Source organism: Hakea prostrata, chromosome 1 (assembly GCF_041222555.1).
Source record: "Hakea prostrata isolate BN-2017 chromosome 1, UWA_Hpros_2, whole genome shotgun sequence".
Taxonomy (NCBI): Eukaryota; Viridiplantae; Streptophyta; class Magnoliopsida; order Proteales; family Proteaceae; genus Hakea; species Hakea prostrata.
In genome coordinates, this window is record NC_142600.1 from 7,792,728 (window position 1) to 7,817,626 (window position 24,899).

Genomic DNA, 24,899 nt, shown 5'->3' on the forward strand with positions numbered 1-24,899 from the left:
CCAACCATGACCCGTTGGCAATGACCAACTCATTCAATCCACCACACTATCAATCCAGAGAGCACTAACATAAATTACAAATTTCAAGCTACAAGTTCCAAATTTCAGAAAAGAGTGAATAATAAAAGAAAAAAATTCTTATGTTATGACAAATAGAAGATGCTTCAGTCTCCTCCAAAAAACAGCCCCTGTATCTGCCTGAGTTGACCCAAATTGTCTGTGCAAAATCTGCTAACTAGAGAGAGGCAAACTGGTTTTTCAAGAATATAACTCATACCAAAAAGAGAATCTAAAACGAGCAAAGCATCATCAAAGCGATCATTTGAAGCTAGAGCATCAACCACCAATCATTTGAAAAACCCTACTCCCATCGAGTACCAATGAACAACCCCACTTGAGAAAAGGGAAAAAAGAAGAAGGAATCATTTTGACAAGATTAACTGCAATATCTTCTAGTTATGACTTATGAGACGGAATAATGATACACATACCTCAAAAGATGAAGAACTGGAAACCAAAGAGTTTCTGAAATAAGCGTGAGAGTTTCATTGCTCGACTTGTTCTTGTCCCTATATGAGAGCTATAGGTTGAGCGACGGTTAACTGGTTAAGAGAGATTGGAGTCTCTTCAGCAAGAGATTTGAGAGAGTTTCGTGCGAGATTAGAGACAAATCAAACATAGCATCGTTCCAACAAATTTTGAGGGTTTAGAAATTAGAATGAAATAAAACGAAAATTACACCGCTGCCCTTAGTAAGGCGTTGTTCCAAGAGTTTTTCTTTTTTTGGGTAAATACTTTAGGACACGACGACAAGCACTGAACAAGCATTGCCACATAACCCCTAATCAATGAGCACTTTAATATTCTGTTAAAAAAAAAAGAGCACTTTAACATTCTTATATCATAAAATAATAATAATAATAATGCGACAACATCAATATGACAAGAGAAGTCCAAATTCCTATTTGCATAAATCCTAATACTTCAATTTAAAAAAAAACAAGTTTTTATATATTAGGATAGAAGTATTACATAATATATCTGGGACAAATTTTAGGGTTTAGATTAGCATAGATCGGTATTGTTTTAATTTTTTACCAAAAATGAGTATTGTTATTATTTCTGACTGGTTTAATTATACGAAGCGACTCAAATTTAAATTTCTTAAATCTCAGCCGTTAGATGCTACTAAAACTAGGTGCGGTGTGGTGCTGACTCAGCTGAAGTATGGCCGATCCCATAGCAACTCGGCCGAACCGAACCATTGGATTTAGCATCTTCCATGGGCTTTCCATGTGTCGAGCCCAATTGGGCCTGTGAGGCTCATCTTTTTGCTTTGATAGTGACATGTAGCGGATATGATCTCCTCCTTTATCTAGAAAACACCTTCATATTTAAAGGCGTCCTGACGATCACTCTTCACCATCATTTGGGGTTTAAAAAGCAGAATCCCGCCTTTTTTTCTCTCTCTATTAATCTCCAAACTCCATAATAAAGAGCCGGAGCAAAATCGGTACCGAAATAGCTATCATTTTGCTGATTTCAGCCTGGTAACTTCGAACTTCTCTTCTCTTTGATTCGTCTTCCACTAGTCGCATTTGAGAACTTTTTGATCGACTCATCTACTATGGCTATTCTTATTACAAATCTTACTCTCCCTTTCTTGTTTGCGTATTTGATTTGATTTACGCTTTTTGAGTGGTTGTGTTATTGTTCATCCGGAGGGTTTATTGTGAACTTGTGCTCTACTTTAAGTACGGACATCTGTGAGATACCTGATGAAAGTTTACTTGTGAAAAATATTTTAGCGCTATCATATCGGCATCATAATTTGATTGCTAAAACAATTCTTCGCCAATGAGATCAGTGATTTCTCGGCTTACAGTAGACCGGCTAGATGGGGAAAATTTGTTGAGTAGGCTGGCCTTTAAGAGTAAATTTCCGATTTCTGATGTGTTTTTTGAAGGTGAGAGTATGATGTTTTCAGCCATAACATGTTTCGTGAAATTGGTTAAGATGCTTCTTGGCAGTCTTTAGCAATCTATGTCTTGATTAGTTTCGTTTGTTCCAACTGAACCGGTTGCACAATACTGGAAGCGCCTTGTTTCCTGTCTGTTGGGTTCAATTGATGATCTATTTATGTTGCATCCTCTGGGTAGGGGATGTGCTTGGGGGTTGTTGGTGGGAGCTTTTGTCGCATTGAACTTAAGGTGGATGTCATTGGCCTCGCCTGGATGCTTTATTGGAAGCCTAGGATTTTTAGGTGTTGAACATGTTCTAAAGATTGTTCTGGAGCTCCATGAACAAATAGTGGTAGTGCATAAGAATATTCTCTGTAATCCCAGTCAAATGACGCTCCTATGTTGCTCTGAAGATTCTACAATGTAGAGTCAGTGATCTCCCACCACTACGGGATCTTCGGAGGGTTGTACATAGCCTTACCCCTGCTCTGCTGAGACCCTTATCCTTTTTTTTGGGGGGGGGTTCATAATCAGCTGAAAACTTACACACAACAATGCTAGATGGTACTTTAAATCAATTAAGAGTGAGTGACTGCATGTGGTGAAGATGGATTATTAATCAGATTATGAGCACAAGGGTTAGATCAACAAACTATATTTCCATTTTGTCAAGAATTGTTGTTTCTCATGTAAGTTGGTGTGAGAATGGACTGGACATTTGGCACTTTCAGATTCTGCTCACTGGAGCCATTTAATATTATCAATCTTATGAATGCATCTTATCAATCTTATATAATAGTTAAAATCTAATGATTCATTTAGTTTCATGTGTTTATATCCTCGTAGAACTTAATTGAGGAAGTATGAATCTAAGTTATGGTATGAAGTAAGAATTATTGAATTATTTGTATTCACAAAAAGATAAATGTACTTATGTACTAACAGTCGGAACTTAAAGTGAGCAGGGGTGACAGAAAATTTCAACAGATAGGCAGTGCATCCAATTTGAACCTTTTCTAGGAGTGCTGATGTCTTGTTGAAGAAATGATCTCTGATTGAACAGTGGTCCCACTGTTATTATTGTCCCATAGCCTTCCCTCAGAGGTACTGTATAAATATCTGAAAGTTGATTGATTGGTAATCCTAGCACATTAGGTATGTAGGACTTTATGAGTGCATACAGGCAATGATATATGGTTTACTGAGGCGATTTCTTTTGGGTGGGGATGCTAGCCATTCTAGAAGCGTTTTAGGATAACTGTTGGTGATCTTGAAACTCTGATGCTTCATTTGGTTTTTAGGTCTAACTAGAAGAAATTCTATGAAACTAGAACTTCATATAAGATGGTTCAGAATAGTAAATGTAGAGAAATAACAAAAAAGAGAGGACATGGGGAGAGGGAAAAGTAGGTTGCTGTTAAGAAATTGAGAAAGAAGATGAAACTCAAATTAATAGAGATTATAAATCATATGTGTGCAATCTTCATTATGATAGCTTAGTTGGCTTTCAGGGGTTGGTTTGAGGGATGAGTTAGTAGTTGCAGGTCTTTTCTTGGGAATTAGACGGGGCTCATACGGTCTTGTTAAAATAAAGATAAGCGGCGTTGCTTCCGTATTGAACATCTTGTTCTGGTGAAGCTGTCTATCTGTTATTACTTCCCAACAGTGTACTTGCGATTGGCTGGGAGCCTGTTTCACTGTGAGATAATTTGATATTTCTGTATTAGGTTTGACCTACCTTGTGTGATTCCTACTGAATTTCTATTAATTTAGCTGTTCTTGCAGTTCTGTGCATTGTATACCTATTGGTTCCCTCCAGATATGTTCTTTGTTAAAACCTCAAAGAAAGGAAAGCAGTATCTGGAGAAAGGTTTCTTAACCATCATATGCTATATATGTGAAATTGTTTGGTTCATGGATTAGTTGTTGGTGTGAAACTGCATTTGTATCTACTTTGGCCTAATACTAGGTTTGGAGCATCTTTGTGAATTTTGAAATTCTGAAAAATCGTCTCTTACTATCATGGATACTTTTTCAGACTAGGGTGCTGTTCTGCTGAGAAAGGAAACTTCCAGAAGTGAATACTCTTGTGTGAATCTGCAATCAGGACTAGGGAGGGTTGCTGCTTGGCAAAGAACGGTTTCCTGCAGATGTTTCTGATGTCTATGCAATGTCGGGGTTAAATGTACATTTCCTTCTTTATAAAATTATTTAGATACTCGATGGTATTGGAAATTATGTTCATCTGCTGGGTGGATTGTAATTTTAAGGTTTCTGTACTTTTTTGAATGGATCATGCAGGCTAGCGGTTAAGTGTACATTTACTTCGTTACACTGTTCTTCCCCCCCCCCCCCCCCTTTCTTTTGGGTACTGGAAATTGTTTTTTCTGTAAGGTTTCTGTACTTTCGGAATGGTTTCATGTGGGCTAGCTCGATTACCTTTTGTTCAATGATTAGAATTTCTTTCCTCTAATATTATTTACGTATTTTTGAATGTTCTCATCCTTGTAAAACCATATGCAATCAACTAAGGATGGTGATCTCTTGCATAACCTTTGTGAATTGTGAGCTAGGCCTGAAGTTGGAAAGTTTGGGTTTGGGGAAACTCAATTCAATAATAATTTGACTTGATAGACACAACATAGGTGTTTTGATAAATTTTTATCAGGATTGAGAGTCTGTAACCTTCCCTACTTCTTTACACGAGCTATTTGATGGTAGAAAATTATTGTATACATTATATGCCAACATTTGTGTAGCCTGTAGCTCCAATGCATTGACCTATATGGATGTCAATGTGTGAGAGTTGACGCTTGTCTTTGTATTTGTTCTTTTTTCCAAAGAACTTTTAATTTCACTGACATACAATTGTTCATTTTATATAGAACTAGGAGAATTTTGACATGACTGTGTGACATGATGGTATGGGTTAAACACAAACCATTTATCAATAAATTATTTTATAAATGGGATCTTTTGATATGATCAGAAGACTGGAGACATTATCTGATACAAACCCATTATATAGGCCTAGGTTGATAGGAGATCACTTAAGAGCTGGTAGTGAACATCTTTACTGAACAAGCAAAAAACAGGGTGGGGGAGCAGAGGATGAGGAGGAGCCTTGGGGGGAAGGAGACCAAATGGTGTGGTCACAAGCGGAGGGTTGAAAGGGCGCGGGGGGGAGGTTGGACCACAGTTGAGTGAGACTCGGGGGGGGGTCCAGGAGTTGCCAGGAGACGAACTCGAGAGGAGGGTGAACTTGGGAATGCAGGCAGCGTAGAGATGATGAGGGCCCAAGAGGTTGAAAAGGATTCTAGAAGGGTGCCAGGGGTCAAGCCAAAAGAAGGTGGAGGCCCCATTGGCAACCTGAGTGGAAATGGCGGGTAGGGCCAAAGGTCTAAGCAAAAGAAGCTTTCTCCAAACCCAGGAAGGGTTGGAGACTTGGGAAGAGAGACAAGCCAAATGGGGTCGTCTTGCAACAAGTGGGAGCAGACCCAATCGACACAAACGGAGTTCTGCTTAGACGAGATCTTCCAGAACAAGGTTTTTAGTACAAACTCTAGATTCTTGAGTCTTGATATCGTAGTTACATCATTTTTACATGTTACAAACTCTAGAGTCTTGATAGTGTGGTGATCAAAGCTGAGGAAGGCAGAGAAGCGCAGAGAAATGCATTGAAGCTGCTAAAGGCACAGACAGACTTGTGGCTTGGTGTGGAAGTGGCAAGTGCAGTGTGCTTGCATGAGGCCTATCCCATATCAACATTTTTGCTGCTGCTTCTCTCTCTTTCTCTGGATTATCAAGCATCTTCTTAATATTTGTTGCTACTGCTTCTCTCTCTGGATTGTCATGCGTCTTATGATTTCATTTTTATTTTTTTTCATATAAATACATTGCACCTTATGATTGCAGTCAGCTATGAACGGATCTTCCTCAAATCTTCCAGACACGACTGGTAGATCTTTTGTGACACCATTCTCTTCCCAATCTGCAGCAGCATCCCCTGTTTATCATCAAGCAGGTGTGCACCTTTTCTGGATTGTTTGATTATTTTCTTATAAATATACCTCATATAGTTTCATTTCTTGTTGACAGGGACCATACAAGGGCTGCATAGCATTCATGGGAGCTTCAATTTTCCCAACATACCAGGCTCGCCAGCATCAAGAAATTCAACACTAAATAGTGGCCCTTCAAGTGGCATTCAGCAACCTACAGGAAGCTTCCCTAATGGACGATTCACATCACACAATCTTCCTGTTGCTCTTTCATCAGTATGGATACTGGCACTTTGCATGCTATGAAATGCTTTGATCTAGTCACTTCATTTGCAATATTACAAATAGTTTTGTTTGGATTGGATTCTTGTAAGCAATCTCAATTACTGTTTTGGGATAAGGGGTTGGTTGACTTGAGCTGTTTTGTTGAATTTTCATTCTATGTCCCTTGATGCAGATATCTCAGGGAAACTCATATGGACATTCAGGGGTCACAAATAGAGGTGGTATTAGTGTTGTAGGGAACCCTGTATCTAGTAGTAGCATGAATGGAGTTTCTATTCCTGGGTTTTTTCCAAGCTCAATTGGTAAGCAAAGTGTTCTTCCAGGATTGGGAGTCTCTCCAATTTTGGGAAATACAGGTCCTCGAATAACAAGTTCAATGGGTATTGTTGGTGGAGGGAACATTGGAAGGAGTATAAGCTCTGGTGGAGGATTGTCAGCTCCTGGTCTTGCTTCACGCCTAAGCTTAACTGCTAATAGTGGATCTGGAGGTTTGGGCGTGCAAGGACCCAACAGATTAATGAGTGCTGTGCTTCAACCAGGTAGTGGCTTTAGTTTTATTGGAGTCTTTTATCCTTCTCTAGGAGGCTGCATTTTGATGGTTGCCACCATTGAGTTTGTATGACAAATAAATGTATGAAAGACTCATGCAATGATTGTTGGATCTTCATTCTAGTACTCAATGTTTTTGGTGTCATAGCAAAATAAGTGATTGAGATAATGTGGTTTGAGTCCATTAATTTCCTTTGTAAAATCCCCCCTCCCTTCTCTTCTCAGTGTTATGTAGTTTGTTATCTTTAAGGTAAATTTCTCCATTTTAGTCATTTAGTGAACACTTATATTTTGAACTTCTATTTGTAGAAGTTAGTTCATATAATTTGTTTTGAATCAATTGTATGATCAGTTACCATTTCTATGAAATATTCTTGTAACTTTTTTTTTTTTTTTTTTTGGGGGGGGGGGGATTCCTTTGTATGCAAATTTTATTCGTGTATTATCTACTTGAACTGGTCCAATTGAAAGATCTCTTTCTTCTCCAAAATGAATGATGAATCATTCCTAAGGCTTTGCTAGCTGACTTTTTCTGCTCTGAAAAGTGACATATACTGCATTCAGCATCCCCGCAGATGATTTCAATGCTTGGGAATTCATATTCTACAGCTGGAGGCCCAGTAAATCAAAGCCAAGTTCAAGTAGGGAATAGTTTAAGCTCAATGGGAATGTTAAGTGATGTTAACTCCAATGACAGTTCTCCTTTTGACCTGAATGATTTCCCACAGTTGAATGGGCGCCCTAGTTCGGCTGGAGGGCCACAGGGACAATTGGGTAATAAAAATTTAATATTCTATGCTGACTTATCATTTAGTTGCTTATTTACTGCTGAAGGGATGTTATTTGAGACTTAAATTTGCAGGCTCTCTTCGGAAGCAAAATGTTGGTGCTAGTTCTATTGTCCAACAGAGCCAGGAGTTCAGCATCCAAAATGAAGATTTCCCAGCTTTGCCTGGATTTAAAGGTGCTAATTATTCTTAGTGCATTAATGGTCAAGTATCCCTACAATTTGTGCAATCTTATATCACAAGTTTTATCTGGTGACATCAGTAACTTAACTTGTTGCTCCTGACATTTGTTGTGCTCAGTGGAATTTATTGCTGTCTGGTAATGGGATGCTTTAATCAAGTTAGAATTATCTTTTCCTGCAAAATTATTTCTAAGGAGGTGTAAAGGTTTCTTGTTTTTTCCCTGTTGGGAAAGGAATGCATATACGTATCATCACCAAAAACCCCAAAAGTAGGGTGGAGGACAAGAGACAAACCCAAAAGAAAAAGACCTGAAGGCTGAGAGTGAGAAACAGGTAAACCCCTTGAGACAACAATATGCCTATTCCTTGACAGTGAAGGAGGGTTCTCAAGGCCTGATGGAGAAAGTCCAAAATGGAGAAAATCGAAGGCTCTACGAAGGTCAATTTTCATGAGAGTTGTGGAGTGGGATTTCCTATCAAATCCATGAATCATTTCTATAAATGGGTGACGTAGCCCTATATTGAATGGGAACAAATAAGGGTCAATTATATTTCATCTTATCTGAACATTCAATCATGGTAGAAGATCTCGCTCTCGAGCGAGATCTCGACCATCTCGGCGAGACTTCGATGGAGATATGTCATTTTTTGGGCGTCAACTCGGTAGCCCATATCAGTGGGTTTTAGGGTCCTAGTTTGGCTAAAAGTTGGTATTTAGTTATTTAAGGCCTTTTGAACACACTAGTGGCCTTGCATTTGTGAGAAAACAGCCCTAAATATGATTTCTAAGTCTACCCATATTGTGAAACCGAAATGTTGTAGGATTAGGGAATGCAAGGTTATATAATATGTAATATAAAACCTTTAAGGCATATAAATGAAAAGCAAGTGTACCAAATACATCAAATAACTTATATGTTGTCAAGATTCCATCCATATGAGTATTACAATCTTGATTTTCGAGAATAGAATGATAAAATTATACATTCATTGGAAGTTCTATATAAGTCATTAACACATAAGTTCATAAGACAAGTAGAGAATGATTGAGCTTCCTTTGAGGTTGTAGATGTGCTAAGAGTAGTTGCAAGTGAAAATCCAGCTAAAATCCGCAAAGTCAGGCAAAAATTGAGAGTTCCAGGGAGATATGGCGAGATATCTCATTTCGTAGATCTTGATCTCGATTTCATCTCACTTTATGAAAAAATCGAGATATCTCGCGAGATCTCCCACCATGCAGTCAATTTTGGGCAGGGTAAAAATGGTGTGGGATCCACATGAGAGTTAGGGTTAGGTCAAAGTTCAGGTTTGATGGTATGGTTATATCCAATAGGCAAGGTTATTAAAGAGGCAAAGTGACCAAAGCAATTGGGGCTTTGTCTTGGCGATTAGGTGACTATGCGGCGATTAGGCGGCAATAAAGCGACCAAAGCGGTTTAGTCAATATTTTTAATACAAATACTTTTTATAATAAACTAAAGTACTAAACAAACATTCAACAATCTCATTCATAAAAATAAAAATAAAAAAACATTCAAGAATCACAATTATGAAAAATTATCCAAAAAAAGATTAAAAACATAACTTCATCTCATCAAGCATCATAAGATTCATAACAATAATTATTTAGTGTGTACTATATCAGTAATCAATGTGAAAAATGAAAATGAAAGTAGTAATTTTACATTCTTACTTACCTTTATGATAATGTGACGCCAAATAAGTGTCTTGTACTCTTGTGCATAGATCAGTAATCATAATTAATGTATCCATTTTTCCCTTTTTTTAACCAAACAGTGCCGACATGATAAATTAATAGATCTCATTACTCTGATTTCCAAGTCATTGTTTATTTAATGATTCATTGATTATCAATGTTGAATATGGCTCATGCTTCACATTCTGTTGCCGACAGGCACTTTGGGCCTCGGAGTTCATTTGCAAATTGGGCCTCGATTCCGAAATGGCTCACATATTTAAATTTATATACAACATTGTAGAATAAATTATGATTAAAAAAAATAATATGCACAAATTACAAAATGTAAAAAAAAAACAGTTATTTTAGCATTTAGGCGGCAATATGGTGCAAAAGGCAGCAAAGCGGTAGTGCTTAAGCAAAAAAGCGGCAAGAAATCAGCCCGTTAGTTAAGCGGCAACAATTTAAGCGGTTCAAAAACCGCTTTGCCACCTAGGCGGCTGCTTAGGCGCGCCTAGGCGGACACTTGGATAACCATGCCAATAAGTGAAGGGAAGTCCATTAGTGAAGGTTTTGAATGCTGAATTTGAAATTCCAGCTAATTTAGAGTCTGGTTTGGGTACTACATAAGAATCTTAGATGAAATTAGGGTTTACTATTGGAATTTGGGGCTTGGATTGGGATCAAGTTCTGGGAAGGTTGGGAAAGTTATTCGATCCTAATATTGGGCAATTGATGGTTGCATTGTGAATTTTTTCTTCAGATGGGATTGCAAGTTGGATCGAGTGTGGGGGGCCTGTAAGGGGATGTTGTGGCCAAATATGGAAGGGTTCTAATGGATTGATGCAAAGTAATTACAAAATTATGAAAATTGAGAAGGATGAATAGGAAAATTTATGGAGGATTAGAAGAAGAATTGGGGGTTGGGGGTTGGGTGTAGGGAACTCTTCAGTAACTCATTGTATTTGCAGCAATCCTTGGCAGCAGCTTGTTACTTGCTAATTTAATGAAAAGCTGATGAGAACTCAAGGAATTGTAGGAGATTTTCAATCTATCAAAGACAGCTTGAATTTGAACCTCCCGGGTACCCTCCCACTGCAACGGAGTCAATTGGTTCCATGCCAATTCCACATGAGTTTATACCAACATGATAATTAAGCTCTCACAAGGAGGTAGGAGCATGGTAAAAAATTCGAGGGAAACTCAAGTTTCAATCGGGTGAAATGGGAAACTTAGGTGGAAACTTGGGAAATTTCGAGGAAACTGAGGACTTTTCCGTACAAGTTTCGACAGGTTTTGGAGAGTATTTTGTGGTGGGATCCTGTATTTAAGCTAATTAGAGTATAAAGAATACAAATGTTGTATTTTGCTAAAAAAATCAATGTAGATATGTCATTCAATGTACATAACATCAAATGTAGAGTTGTCCAAAAAGTACATTATAAACTTAACTACTTAAGCACATAACATTCAATATATAATTTTTAACTTCAAAACAGTTAACAATAAAAGGAAAATACAACTTAGTGTTAAGAGGAGTGCCAAGAGTGGATTCATTCTGTGAGCTGAGTAGTACTATGCCTGTAACATCCTCTCCTCCAACCAACGAACATAGACATCCCATGACATTTTATGCATATGGTTGTCAACTTAATAGACAACTGTAACTTTATGAGTCTGGTCATCAATATGCTTAAGATAACCAACCTGAGGGAATACACACTTTGGATAGGGAATTCCTGATGGAGAGGGTATTTGTCGTGGGTATTTGGGGAAACATGAAATAAACAAAAAAATTGAAAATTTGGGAAAACTACAAAATTTACAGAAAAAAATCCCAAGTTTCCACAAAATTTTCCCAGGTTTCCACGAAATTTCCCAAGTTTTCACGAAATTTCCCAAGTTTCCCACGAAATTTGGGAATTTTTTTCTCCTCATGAACCAGCTGGTCCAACTGGGTTGAACTAAGTTTCGACAGGTTTCGAGGTTTTGACAATTTTCGACGAAATTTCGATCGAAACTGAGGACTTTTTTTCAGTCCCCATGACTTTCGTTTCGCATTTTCTAAAATGGAAAATTTCGGTGGAAATTTCGTAAGTTTCGATGGAATATTGTTCTATGGGTAGGAGGCAGCAGCCAGCTTGCACAACAAAATTATCAAGTAAGACACAAAAATATTTGAAAAAGCATTTTAATTCATGAAGGATTCCCAAGGAGGTAGGAAGCAGCAGCAGCTTGCACAACAAAGTTATCAAATTAGACACAAAAATATGTGAAAAACATTTTAAGTCATGAAGGATTCCCCGAATTATTTGGGGGTTAACAGCCTTGCAATGCCGATTAACAATTACATAATGCATTGACATGTCTGCTTAATATTTTGTTGTTACATTACATACATATATCTCTTAAAACCCACGGCATTCTCATGTGAGTCACCAGATAACTTCTTCTTCTTTTTTTTTTTTTGGGGGGGGGGGGTTGTCACTTGATGCACTCTACTAATGTTGTAGATTATTTCTTCCAGATGACGACACTGTTGCATTTCTCTGGCTTAAGTGATGCTTTTTCATCTCTGTACAGGAAACTCTGATTATTCGATGGATTTGCATCAGAAAGAACAGCTTCATGAAAATGGTTCATCCATGATGCAGTCCCAGAACTACCCAGTAAGTGATGGCTTGTGTGCAAGATTGAGATGCTGGGTCCATCCTTAGAATACCATGCAATGTTTGCACTTCGTTTCTTTTCTCTAAAGAAATAAGTCAGAAACAAAAAATAAATACTGTGCTGGCTCTTCCCAGGAGCTACACTAGTATGAGACCTCGCATGCTTTTTCTTTTAGCCTCACTTGCTTCACATGCAGTAAATTTTACTGGTTTTTACTTTCTTCAATATATAGATTGGTCGATCTGCTGGATTCAGCTTTGGGGGAACATATTCATCTCATCGTCCACAGCAACAGCAGCAACATGCTCCTTCAGTCAGCGGAGGTGGGGTTTCCTTTACTCCTGCTAATAGTCAAGACATGATCCGTCTACATAACTCTGACCACTGGGTCCCATCTACCCATGGGGCCTATCACTCACAGGTGAGCACAATGAAATCTTGCAGCAAGTACAATTGCGTTTGGTGCATGACCATAGTCATTCTGACTTTCAGTTCCCCCCACCTGGTAATGAGTTCAGGCTGGTGGTCAATCTGGAATTGGACTGAGACCTTTGAACTCTCCAAATTCAGCATCTGGTGTAGGTTCATATGATCAGCTTATTCAACAGTATCAGCAGGTCCAAAATCAGTCACAATTTAGGCTGCAGCAAATGTCAACTGTGAAACAGTCTTCTATGGATCAAGGCATGAAATCAATGCAGGTGCCACCAGCTGTCCCTGATCGATTTGGTTTGCTTGGTTTATTGAGTGTGATAAAGTTCAGCGATCCCATGCTGACATCCCTTGCACTTGGAATTGATCTGACAACACTTGGGCTAAATTTGAACTCAACGGATAACCTTTACAAAACATTTGCTTCCCCATGGTCTGATGAGCCTGCCAAGGGAGATCCAGAGTACAGTGTACCTGAATGTTATTATGCTAAACCACCACCTGCTCTACATGTGAGGTGTTTTTGACTCTTAATTTTGAATTTTCCTTGATATCTTGTCTTTTCCTCTTCCAACCTTCGTTTGACGGTTGCAGCAAGGGTACTTTTCGAAGTTACTGTTGGAAACATTGTTTTACATTTTCTACAGGTATGCTACTTTTAATGTCTTCAATTTTTCCCCAGTGATTTGTTTGCTGATTAAATTGACCATATTTATCTTTTTGGGTGCAGCATGCCGAAGGATGAGGCCCAATTGTATGCAGCTAATGAATTGTATGCCTTCACAACCAATATTTTCAACACTAACGCATTTTTTTTAATCTTATCACTGGTGACTTATGGTGTTTCTGATTTAGCAAGTTCAGACTGCTTAGGACCTTTAGAATGCAATGAAACCATGCATTCATGGAACCCTGTTGCCATTCAAGGGTTTGTTGGTTTTTAGTACTTTGTTCTCTCAAAATATTCTGTTTCCTCTTGTGCACTTTCAGTCTTTAAAAATATTTGCTGACTTGTCTCCGAAGGTGCAAAGTGATGTCTTTTTTTTTTTTTTTGGATGAATAAATAATATATTAAAAGCAACAAGCAACACTACAGGGGAAGATTATAGAGGAACTGAAATAAAAAAAGGGGGGAGGGGAGGAGCAAGGAGCTCAAGGGGGGGAGAGCAAAGAGCAGCTGAGGCCCCAGGAACTAACAAATAACCTATTTCTGGGGTTATTGGCAACAGGGGGATGGGGGAGGGAAAGCAATCTAGAAGAAACATCAAAGTAGAGGGCTTTCCAAATCACGTCTAAGGATCGAGATTGGGAAGTCCATCTTCTAAGGTTGTGCTCCCACCAAATGTGATGGATGACAACACTAAAGACTGGCTTGCCAAGGTGATCGCAAATGGAGTGACCGGAAAAATTCCTCGAAATCCAATACCAATCACGAACAAACCCGTGTGAGCGTCTCGAGTGGGGCCAAATTGATGCAAGGGCTCTATCTCAAAGGGGACAGGAGAAGAAAAGGTGGTCAATGTCCTCTGAACCACTCCAGCAAAGGGTGCAGCTAGGGTTGGCAGTGATGTGGAGGCTAATGAGGAAGGCTTGGGTAGGGAGAGCATGGTTGATTGAGAGCTCTCCAAAGGGTGAGGGTATGACAGGGAATGTGGCCTTTGAACCAAACCAAATGGGACCAGGGGATGGGGGGAGCGGAGGAGCTGAGGAGATTCCAAGCAAAGTGCTGTCTTTATCCTTGACCATCTGCTTATTTGTAAATGAAAGCCCTCAACATATTAGGACCTATTTGATAACCCTCCAGAAAACAGTTTTGGTGTCTCTTGCTTCAAGAAACAGAAAAAAAATTGACCAAAAACCGTATGATAAAACCGTCTTGTTTCTTATGGTTTTTGCAACATATATTGAAATTTATGAAAATTTTTGCTTTGAGAACAACAAATTGTTGTTTCATGCAGCTGTTACTTGAAACAAAATTGGGTGCGAGTTGGGTTTAAGTGAAACAATTTTAGAAGGGGTATTTATGGAATTTGGAACTTTAGACATAACAATGGCAGATTTCTTAATTTTATTACAATTTCCAAATTTGTTTCAAGAAACATATTTTATCAAACATCTACGGTTATTTTTTCTACTTACAGAAGCAAGTTTTATCAAACGCCTAAAACGTGTTTTTGCTTCCGAAAACACCTAAAACTGTTTTTGGTGTTTCTCAAAGCAAAAACACTTGCTGAGTTATCAAACAGGTCCTTATTCTAATGATATGATCCATCATTATCCTTGCTTTAGAAAAGGCATGGAGAAAACTGAAATTTTTGTTGCTGACTTTAATTTTGTTTTCCATAATCTTCTCTTTGAATGATCATCCTCAAATTCCAGTCAACTTCCTTTTCCACATGTAAAGATGGTTTCACTTCCTCTTTCTTTTTTGCAATGTTCCTAGTTCACACTTTAGCCCTTTTCATTCCTTGCATGATATTTCCCATGTTCTTCTTACTCCGGATCTTTATCCTTTCTGTGTGATATAGCTTTTAATTAATTTACTGCTTTATCTGCCATAACTAATTAACTATAAGATTTCTCCAATTTTCTTATTTGTATCAAACAACAAATTTTCATATCATAAATCATAAGGCTTTAGGTGCCACTTTTCACCTTCACCTAGGGAATGATTGGAACTGTGAATACCAACTTAGTTTGAAAAGCCCACCGTAATTTCAAATATTTTGGTAGTTTTAAGTTGCCAAGACAAAACGGTATGTTAAATACAAGGCTGCATTTTTTTTTTACTGTACTTTTTTTGGGTACTGTCTCGCTGAAATGACAAAAATAAAGGTATAAGCAGAACTTGTTTTGTCAATTGCAGTTGAAATTTTGACCAAATTTCTTTTATCGGCAGTCTCATCCTGGAGAAGGGGAAAGTGCTGGACCAGAAGTGGACTTGATCCAGCATGTAATAGTTCATATCACTAGACAGCCACAATATTGTATTGTTGGGTGTCTGTATTGTACATCACTAAATTGTAGCTTTTGGTTTCCTCTTTATTTTTTAACAGGTGATTCTATATATTGGGGATGGGGGTATTACTTAATAGGCGGGGCTATGCCCCTGGCCCCAAGGGGATTCAAACTCTTATCTCTTACTTGGAGTTGGTTTTTTACCAATGAGCCACCCCTCAGGGTTTAGTTTCCTCTTTACATATCCTTTAAATTAATCAATTTTATAGCTCTTCATCCACTGTTGCATAATTTACTTGTTTTTACCTGCAAGTTGGTTGAAACAGTACTTTTAGCAACTTAAAGTCACCTCTTGCGATGAGATCTTGCTGGTTTCATAGATCTCTTCTCGGTTTCACATTCATCACACCTAGTTGTGCTTTTATCATCTTATAGTCTCAGCGACCCATTCCCTAGATTGGATATCTTTCTCATGTTGATGATGGGACCTATAGATAGGATGTTACAGACTACCAAAACAATTGGGCCCACACCTGTCATGGGATGTGTATGTTGCACATTCAGAGGAGCGGCTTAGGCAGATGCAATGATATGTGGCTCGTGGGATGGATCGACCAAGGACCTCTTCATGGTATTGAGGCTAGTGTTGCGAAATGGGGGCTTTGGCAATCATTTTGCAATGCTTGTTATATCATTTAGTTTGTAATGGTTCTTGGTTGTACTAGATTTGAAGTACATTAGAACTCTTTGTATTTGTCATCAACATATGATATGTCTCTAAGTTGGTAGGATAGTATTATGAATTCTATCTTTTCAATTATCTTTTATTAAAATATAATTAATAATAATAATATAGCTCATGCATTATGTTTAAAATCCTTTTAATAGTCTGCATACCAAAAGTGAGGTGAAAACACACTATATGGTGTCGAAACCACCTTTCTAGTCAAACTGGGAAAATTCCGTGGTTTTGGCCAGGTTTCCCGAGATGCTTGTAGCTGGTAAGGTCAACTACTCTTTCATATGGAAGCCTCTGCTGAATATGTTCCTCTGCAGTAATAAGATGATTTGATCACTCTGTCCCACCCAACATTGCTTTATGAGTGCCACATGGGAGTTCACTTGCCTATTAATGTTCCAGGATAGGTTTTCATGATGAACAAGTGGTTGAAAGCTGATGCCTTCCTTTAGTGCAGTTTGTGTACCCAATATATGTGAACTACAACTCTATGGCATTTTTTCTCCTAATAATATCCTCCATACCTACTTCCCTTCTGTACAAATATGAAATTTTTTCTGCATATACTTATGCAGATTAAAATATGAACTGAAAAGGTAGATATATTAGAACACTATTCATGTCTAGGAATCACGACCCATATTTACCTTGTCTGGGGACGTTTTCCAGAAGACCTTGTGGGCCCATCAAGGGAGAAAGACTATCCTACTCCTATTATAGTTTAGTTTTTGTCTTCATTTTCAAAAAGTATGTATATGTTTCATTCCGGTAGCTTCTAGTTTCTGTTAGTTGCTAGAATTATTTTTAGGAGTTTCTGTTTTTAACAGTAACCCAAGTCATTAAGCAAACATCCTTCGGTCCTCTTGATTTTGGCTTTTTTTATTTTGTTTTAGTATCAGAGCAACATCCAAGTAGTTAAAAGTGTAATCCTGGCATAGTAGGATGTTTTTAGTGCTTCTATTGATCTTTCTAGCACTTTTCAGGCATCTGGATTCTCTTTTGTGTTTAAATTAAGTCATTCTATGCCTATCATGTAAAGAAGCTCTGTGTGTTTATTTTTTATTTTTTTTTACTTTATGTATTTATCTTTTTTTGGATAAACAAAGGAGCTCTGTAGCAATAGTGTAACTGGCTTCTATTCTTGTAAAAGTGGTATCCAGTGCACAAGACTATTCCGACCATTGCTGGTACTCGAGAGGATCATAATGTATGCAATCTTACCTTTGCTTTTAGGCTGTTTCCAGACTCTTAATTAAGGACCACTTGGTTGCAATGAACCAACTTTAACTCTACACAAAGACCTACTTTCTAGTTTTTTGTTCTTGTAAAAAATTATTATCATTTGGGCTTAAGTACCCTTGAAGAGCGCATAATTTCAAAGTGACGATGAGGTGGTGAAACTTGACGATAAGGAGATTTCTCAGAGTGATTCTTTTGGGTACCTAGATTCAATCATAAATAAAAGAGGTGATATAGAAGATGATGTTTCCCAAAGAATTAAAATATGGTGATGAAGTGGAGAGGTGCGTCCGGGGTCTTGTGTCATCGATGTATTTCATTAAAGATTAAAGAAAAATTCTATAGGGTTGTCGTTCGACCAACTTTGATGTACAATGCAAAGTGTTGGGTTGTTAAAAAGAACTATATAGATAAACTCAGTGTAACAGAAATGAGGATGCTAAGAATATAAGTGGCAAAACTATGAAGGATAAGATAAGGAATGATCATATTAGAGTTGGTCTGGGAGTTGTTCCCATGAGTGATAAGCTTCGGGAAAGTCGTTTGAGGTCGCACAGCCATGGTCAACGGAGACCTATAAATGCCCCTGCACGGAGAAGTGATATAATCCAGATTGAAGGAACTAGAAGACCTAGGGGTAGACCTAGGATAACCTTAAGAGAAGTGGTGAGAAATGATATGCATAGCTTAGGCCTTGTATTTAATATGACCTCAAATAGAATTGATTAGAAGGCAAGAGTCCATGTAGCTGACCCTATATAGTTGGGACAAGGCTTATTGTTGTTGTTGTCGCACCTCACATTTGATATATTATGTTTAGGTTTCCTCACATCTAGAATATTTTCTTTATTATAGATACCTTATGTTTCATACATGATTTGTTTGGGGTACCTTCTCTTTTCATAAATTTGTAATTTTGGTCATGATCTCCACATATAGTATTTATTGACCTAGAAAAAACTTATGATAGAGATCCTAGAGCGCTAAATTGGCAAGAAAATAAGTGTTGCAAGTAAATATGCAAACATAATTAAGGATATGTATGTTGGTTCAGTGACTAGTGTAAGAACAGTGGGGGGACAAAGTAATGAATTCCCAATTACAGTTGGGCTACACCAAGGATAAACTTTAAGCCCATATTTATTTGCACTTGTAATGGATGAATTAACCAAAGACATTCAAGACGAGTGTATGCTTTTTGCTGATGATATTGTGTTGAAAGATGAGACTCAAGTGGTGATTAATACCAAGTTAGAATCATGGAGAGTAGCTTTGGAATCAAAAGGCTTTAAATTAAGTAGAACAAAGACAGAATATCTAATTTGTAACTTTAGCCATGATTGAGTAGATGGTGAGGTGGTGAAACTTAACAATAAAGAGATTTCTTAGAGTGATTCTTTTAGGTACCTATGTTCAATCATAAATAAATAAAAAAGGTAGTATAGAGGATGATGTTTCCCAAATAATTAAAATAGGGTGGATGAAGTGGAGAGCGCACCGGGGTTTTGTGTAATCGACATATTCCATTAAAGCTTAAAGGAAAATTCTATAGGATCGTAGTTTGACCAGCTTTGATGTATGGTGCAGAATGTTGGACTGTTAAAAAGAATCATATAAATAAACTCAGTGTAGCAGAAATGAAAATGCTAACCCCATCGCTTAGTTGGGACGAGTTTGCAGAAATGAAGGCAAGAATCCATGTAGCCGACCCCATTTAGTTGGGACAAGGCTTATTGTTGTTGTTGTTGTTGTTGTTGTATCCCCACATCGCTTACTCTCTTTCATAGAGAGATTGAGGAATCAGATCTGCCTGAGCTCCTATTGCCATGTGCCAAGCAAACCATCATCAACACTAAAAGCACTGCCAGTGCTGCAAACTCATACCATCCAAATGGTGTATCCTCAAGTGCATAGACAATGCCTCCTCATCAGTCCGTTACTCCAGTCTCCTCTGATTATCCCTTAGATTCTGCCACCGGTGGACCAGGTGTTCTGTGTTCCCCTTAGCCTGTGTGAAGTGAGCCAATGTACCACTGAAAACTTGGTCAAATTTACCTAGTCCAAATGATTGTCCTTCTATACCTCTTCGATTTGCTTTCATTATGTACTCTGTGTGTGTGTGTGTGTGTGTGAGAGAGAGAGAGAGAAAGAGAGAGAGAGAGAGAGAGAGAGAGAGAGAGAGGGAGAGCAAGGACTAGGTACCCTCTGTGTGTGTGAGCAAGGAAGGAGCTTTATTACTACCCTGTTGTATGACTATCTGTTTACAGTATGGGGACAGAACTACAGAAGTATAAACATCCATGAAGTACAACCAGTGGGACTCAAGCTCCAGGAACAGGTGCCTAAAGGCATATTTCTTCACACCCTCTAGTGTGTGCCACGTGCTGATGAAACCCACTCATCAGACGGGGAGGACTGATCAGAAATTGTGAAGGACAACAAGCTGCAGATGGTGTGGGTAACCTGCAATGGTAGATGAGGCAAGGTCATCAAGGTATACCTTCCCAAATGGGTGATGGAGCATTATTAGGGAGAGGGTAAATGCTCCACTGTAATGTTAGCTTTAAACCTTCCAAGGTCATCATCAAGAAGCTCAAGGTCAACAAAGATCACGAAACCATCCTTTCCATCTTAAGGCAAGGTCGTGTTTACTGCTGAAGATACCAGTGCTACACCTCTCCACAGGTTAACTAGATTGCTCTGTGCTCATGCCAGAGGTAGAACAAGGTACTATAAGGGAGAGCTGCAGCCTTCCTTTTTTTTAGGGGGGGGGGGAATGACGGGTACAGGAGAGGGAGCAAAGAGGAGAGTTGTTGAAATGTGATGTAGTTCACTAAGTCATAGGTATACCAGGTATAATTTGCCTTTGCCATTACCTTTTTCTTTTTTCTACCAACGAAGTATGGTTGGTCTCATTTTGGTTAGAATTAGATCAATGATGTCTTTGGATTCCTTGGGTGGTTGTTTTTTCTCTTTTAGGGTCCCACTTTTTCCATATTTTTCCCCTTTGTTTTGGCTTTCCATGGCATGCTCTAATTTTCTAGGTTCTTTTCACCAATTATCTACAATAGCAATCACTTAGGGTTGTCTTTATGCTCTAAAATGCATTGTTTTGCAGGTATGACAGAGGGTGGTTTTACCACAGAGAGCACCGTCTTTGGTTCATGAAGGTTCCAAACTTGGAGCCACTTGTTAAGACAAACACTCATGAGAGAGGATCCTACATATGTTTCGATCCAAACACATGGGAAACAGTTGGCAAGGTTTTAAGATCATCATCACACAGAAGCCTTAATTCATTCTTTTACTTTTCTGCTGCATTGATGAGAAAGTTTTGTTTTGCAGGATAACATTGTACTTCATTATGAGTCGTTGGAGAAGAGACCTGTCCTACCTCAGCACTAAGGGAAAATATTCTTGTGTAAATAAATTTTCAGTTCAACCCCCTTTGCCCAGCCCAATTTTGTTTAGGCACACAGTTGCAATGTAGTTGAATGGATTTATTCGTCCTTTAACTAGTAATAGCATTTTTTTGCCTACTCCTATCTATTGTTTTCCTGCCTTGTATTGCTGCTTGGATATTAATAGGAAGCCAATTGAAATTGGATATTATTAGCGTAAACAAGGTATAAATAACTCACCCTAACAGCAAGCATAACTACTGCCTATGCTGTGGTAGTAGTAGTAAGATCTCACGCATCAAACTCAACAGGGAAAGTTCTTACCAAAAAAAAAAAACTCAACAGGGAAAGTGATTTATGAAAAGTCAATGCTAAATAGCCCATGCTTCTGTCGAAAATCACTCTCCCAGCCTCGGCTTCAACCAGCTATTGGAGTTACGGTTCCTCATCTTGCTTTTGTAGCTAACGCGTTCCTCTATTGATCTTCCCAGAGTTCCTAATATTTTCATCTTGGAAAATTGATTTTACGGTAGGCAGCTTGAATGCTGGGGAAGGCAGTCCTGAAGCAAGACGTGGGTGTTGAACTCCCTTGATCAAATTCATAGATTTACTATGTACTTTATGAAGACGCTTATCCAGTTATTTAATGAGTCATAGCTGTTAGTAACTCTTGAATTTCATCTTCTTGGGAAATTGACGCAGAATCAATTTGGCAAACTAATTCAGATTCTTTCTCTTTCAGCCAAAAGATGGCCAAAATGCCCCCACAAGCGTTTCTACTTGAAAACTAAAACGAGCATGGCAAAGTTAATATGAAAAGCGGATGGTTCTAGCTTCTAAGTTCTCTGACCTCTATCCCCCAAGCCTCTGAAGCAGGATTAATATGGAAGCCGGAAGATTACAACCAAAGTCTATGCGCCATACCTTTGACAAGCCAAAGGGTAGGCTTCGGCCGCAACAATGAGATTCACATTTGAAACATTTTTGCAAATCATGCATGCATTGACCTCTACATTATCAAGACAATCCTCATTTTTATGGTTCTGTAGATTACCTACCTTGACCTCATGGATTGTTATCCAATTCAAAATATCACTATTTTGTTCTCTGCACTGATAACGAGTACACGACCACACATCTGCACTCCGTTTTTGTTGGTAACGGACCACATTTTCACGTTTTGAACTTTTATCCCCACCAGCTGATGCGTGTTTAGCTTGAAGCAAGGATAGTGCCTCCCTTACCTGTAGAAGGCCTGTAAAGCTATATGTGGGAAGAAAGTGACGGCACTAAGTAATGGGAGCAGTTCTTATAATTTGCAAGCAGTGAGTCAAGCCCAAAAGAACTAAACTTCAATGAAGCTAAGAAAAGCGGCAAGGATAGATAAGGATTAATAGGAAGGAAGGAGAAGGAGAAGGAGAAGTGGGGATGGAAGGAAAGATCTAACATCACAGCCCACGTCCCCAATCCTCAATCAACTAATAAGACTTGAAAGTTGAAACACATCAAAGGTCCCAGCTGTCACTGCCATGACAATGTTAGTCAATTCCATTGTATACACCCTTGTCTATGAATCACAAAAACAATGTATCAGAGAAGGCATTTCCATTGTCTGTCAACACCCATAGAAAATCATTCAACGTCAATAAGATTTGCCCGACAGATTTTGTAACTCGCAACTCGCAAATAATCCATGTGAAGTAGGAAAACATGAAAATATAACTAACTGGACCCTCTCAACCACGCTACAAACCTACAGAAGAAAGATATAGCAATCCATGTCCTCCTTTGCAGCTTATGACAAAAATATTTTGCCCTCATGTGTCCAAATTCCAAAACCATGGCCTTAAAAGTGTAGTAGGCAGGAGCCTGCAAATCAATTTGGTAACCCAAATGAGTTGACGGGGGGGGAGGAAACTAAGCAAGGAATATATAAACTAGGAGAATAAACTCCAGTGTTCCTCTATGTGCCTGCTCAGTTTCAATTCTATACAACATAAACAGCTGATTACACAAGTCTCTCAACCTAAACAAGTCCAAAATCATTTGGAGAACCTAAGCAAATCCATCTGGCTGAGAAATGGAGGAAGCTGGAATGCTTTGCACGTCTGATATCTGCTTAAACATTGTTTATTGAGACCAGTCCAGTCCTTGCTACCCAGTATGGCATTCACAAATGGGAACCTTAACTGATTGTTAAACAAAAATACTTTCAAATACAAAATTTTTGGCAGAAAATTCAATGAACTGTGATAATTGAGAAAGCATTACCCAATGCCTTTCCAAAGGACAAGCAAGGCAGGATACTCAACCAGAAAAGAGCCAAAGTCATCTTCAAGATCATGTCTAAACATGCTCATTCTCTTTAATGCCGGCCCAGAAGTCCAAAACCCTCTGGCTAAGTAAGAAGGCCACACTTTTCATAAGCTAAAACTCTCATATTAGAAAAAAGATTTAATCCAAAAATAAAATTTACTCAATAGAAACAATTAACTTTTTTCCCCTTGATAGCAATTAAGTTTCTATGCAATTCCTACAATTCCTTGCTTATTTTTATAGAGATACTTAAAAGGCCAAATAGAATAGGTTAGCAATGGAGAACACACAAAACCTCTCAAAAGAAAAGGCAATTCCAACTCCAACCACTTCGAAAATCTCCTGTGTATTGGAGGTCAGGAAACCAAGAATTTTTTTCCCCCTTCCCCAAAGGAGTGCCCATGAAATTTGGTTTGCTTCTTGTTCAAGAACAGGTGATAAGAACAACTACCTAGTAGAGAGACAAATGGTACAAGTGTGGTGTGGAAGCCCATATAAACAGAAAGTCTTGGGTTTGTGCCTCCTAGTTCTCATCTTCCCTCTCCATACATTACAACAACAATAAGCCTTGCCCCAACTAAATGGGATCGGCTACATGGATTCTGGCCCTCCAATCAGTTCTGTTCGAGGCCATGCTAGATACAAGGCCTAAGCTATGCATATCCTTTCTCACCACTTCTCCTAAGGTTATCTTAGGTCTACCCCTAGCTCTTCTAGTTCCTTCAATATGGATTATATCACTTTTCCATACAGGGGCCTTTATAGGTCTCCATTGAACGTGGCCGTGCCACCTCAAACGACTTTCTCGAAGCTTATCACTTATGGGAGCAACTCCCAGACCAACCTCTAATATGATCATTTCTTATATTATCCATCCTAGTTTTGCCACTCATCCATCTTAGCATCCTCATTTCTACTATACTGAGTTTATCTATATGATTCTTTTTAACAGCCCAACACTCACCGTACATCATAGCTGGTTGAACAATGATCCTTTAACATTTTCCTTTAAGCTTTAATGGAATCCGCCGATCACATAAGACCCTGGACGCACCTCTCCACTTCATCCACCCTATTTTAGTTCTTTGGGAAACCTCATCCTCTAAATCACCTTTTTTACTTATGATTGAACCTAAGTACCTAAAACAATCACTCTGAGGAATCTTTTTATCGTCAAGTATCACCACCTCATCATCTGCCCGATCATGACTAAAGTTACAAACTAAATATTATGTCTTCGATCTACTAAGTTTATAGCTTTTTGATTTCAAAGCTACTCTCCATGATTCTAATTTGGTATTAATCTCCACTTGGGTCTCACCAATCAATACAATATCATCCGCAAAAAGCATACACCAGGGGACCTCATCTTGAATGTCTTTGGTTAATTCATCCATTACCAGTGCAAATAGATATGGGATTAAAGTTGACCCTTGATGTAGCCCAACTGTTATCGAGAATTCATTACTTTGTCCCCCCACTGTTCTAACACTAGTCACCGAACCATCATACATATCCTTAACTATATCTACATATTTACTTGCAACACTTGTTTTCTCTAGTACTTGCCAAATTAACGCTCTAGAGACTCTATCATAAGCTTTTTCTAGGTCAATAAATACCATATGAAGGTCTTTCCTACATTCTCTATACCTTTCCATAAGTCTCCTAATTAGGTA

General features: G+C 38.5%; 1 protein-coding gene and 1 non-coding gene across 5 annotated transcripts; one reads left to right on the forward strand and one right to left on the reverse strand.

Moving 5' to 3' along the window:
• Positions 1 to 1,419: 1,419 nt before the first annotated feature.
• On the forward strand, positions 1,420 to 21,297 carry LOC149027129 (putative NOT transcription complex subunit VIP2). Of its 4 annotated transcripts, XM_089159501.1 has the most exons (15): positions 1,462 to 1,550; positions 4,000 to 4,146; positions 5,877 to 5,985; positions 6,060 to 6,238; positions 6,420 to 6,465; positions 6,571 to 6,786; positions 7,361 to 7,570; positions 7,659 to 7,760; positions 12,049 to 12,134; positions 12,368 to 12,556; positions 12,654 to 13,079; positions 13,162 to 13,214; positions 13,298 to 13,339; positions 20,622 to 20,766; positions 20,849 to 21,297. In XM_089159501.1, exons 2-15 carry the CDS (start codon positions 4,132 to 4,134, stop codon positions 20,906 to 20,908), a joined length of 1,878 nt encoding a protein of 625 aa, XP_089015627.1. In that variant the 5' UTR covers positions 1,462 to 1,550; positions 4,000 to 4,131; the 3' UTR covers positions 20,909 to 21,297. The 4 variants fall into 4 exon arrangements, with proteins under 4 accessions (XP_089015634.1, XP_089015627.1, XP_089015612.1 ...); XM_089159486.1 differs by having other exon boundaries at positions 6,420 to 6,786; positions 20,849 to 21,296; XM_089159493.1 differs by lacking the exon at positions 1,462 to 1,550 and adding an exon at positions 2,830 to 3,065 and having other exon boundaries at positions 6,420 to 6,786; positions 20,849 to 21,296.
• Positions 5,905 to 5,985, reverse strand: LOC149027130 (small nucleolar RNA snoR35). The gene has a single exon (XR_016171368.1). It is a non-coding gene; the product is annotated as a small nucleolar RNA snoR35 (small nucleolar RNA).
• Positions 21,298 to 24,899: the final 3,602 nt, after the last annotated feature.

Excerpts from the sequence above, each read along its gene's own strand:
- LOC149027129 (XM_089159486.1), top strand. Across the intron at positions 7,571-7,658 it reads AGGGCCACAGGGACAATTGG|GCTCTCTTCGGAAGCAAAAT; the intron begins GTAATAAAAATT and ends TTAAATTTGCAG. Across the intron at positions 12,135-12,367 it reads TGCAGTCCCAGAACTACCCA|ATTGGTCGATCTGCTGGATT; the intron begins GTAAGTGATGGC and ends TTCAATATATAG.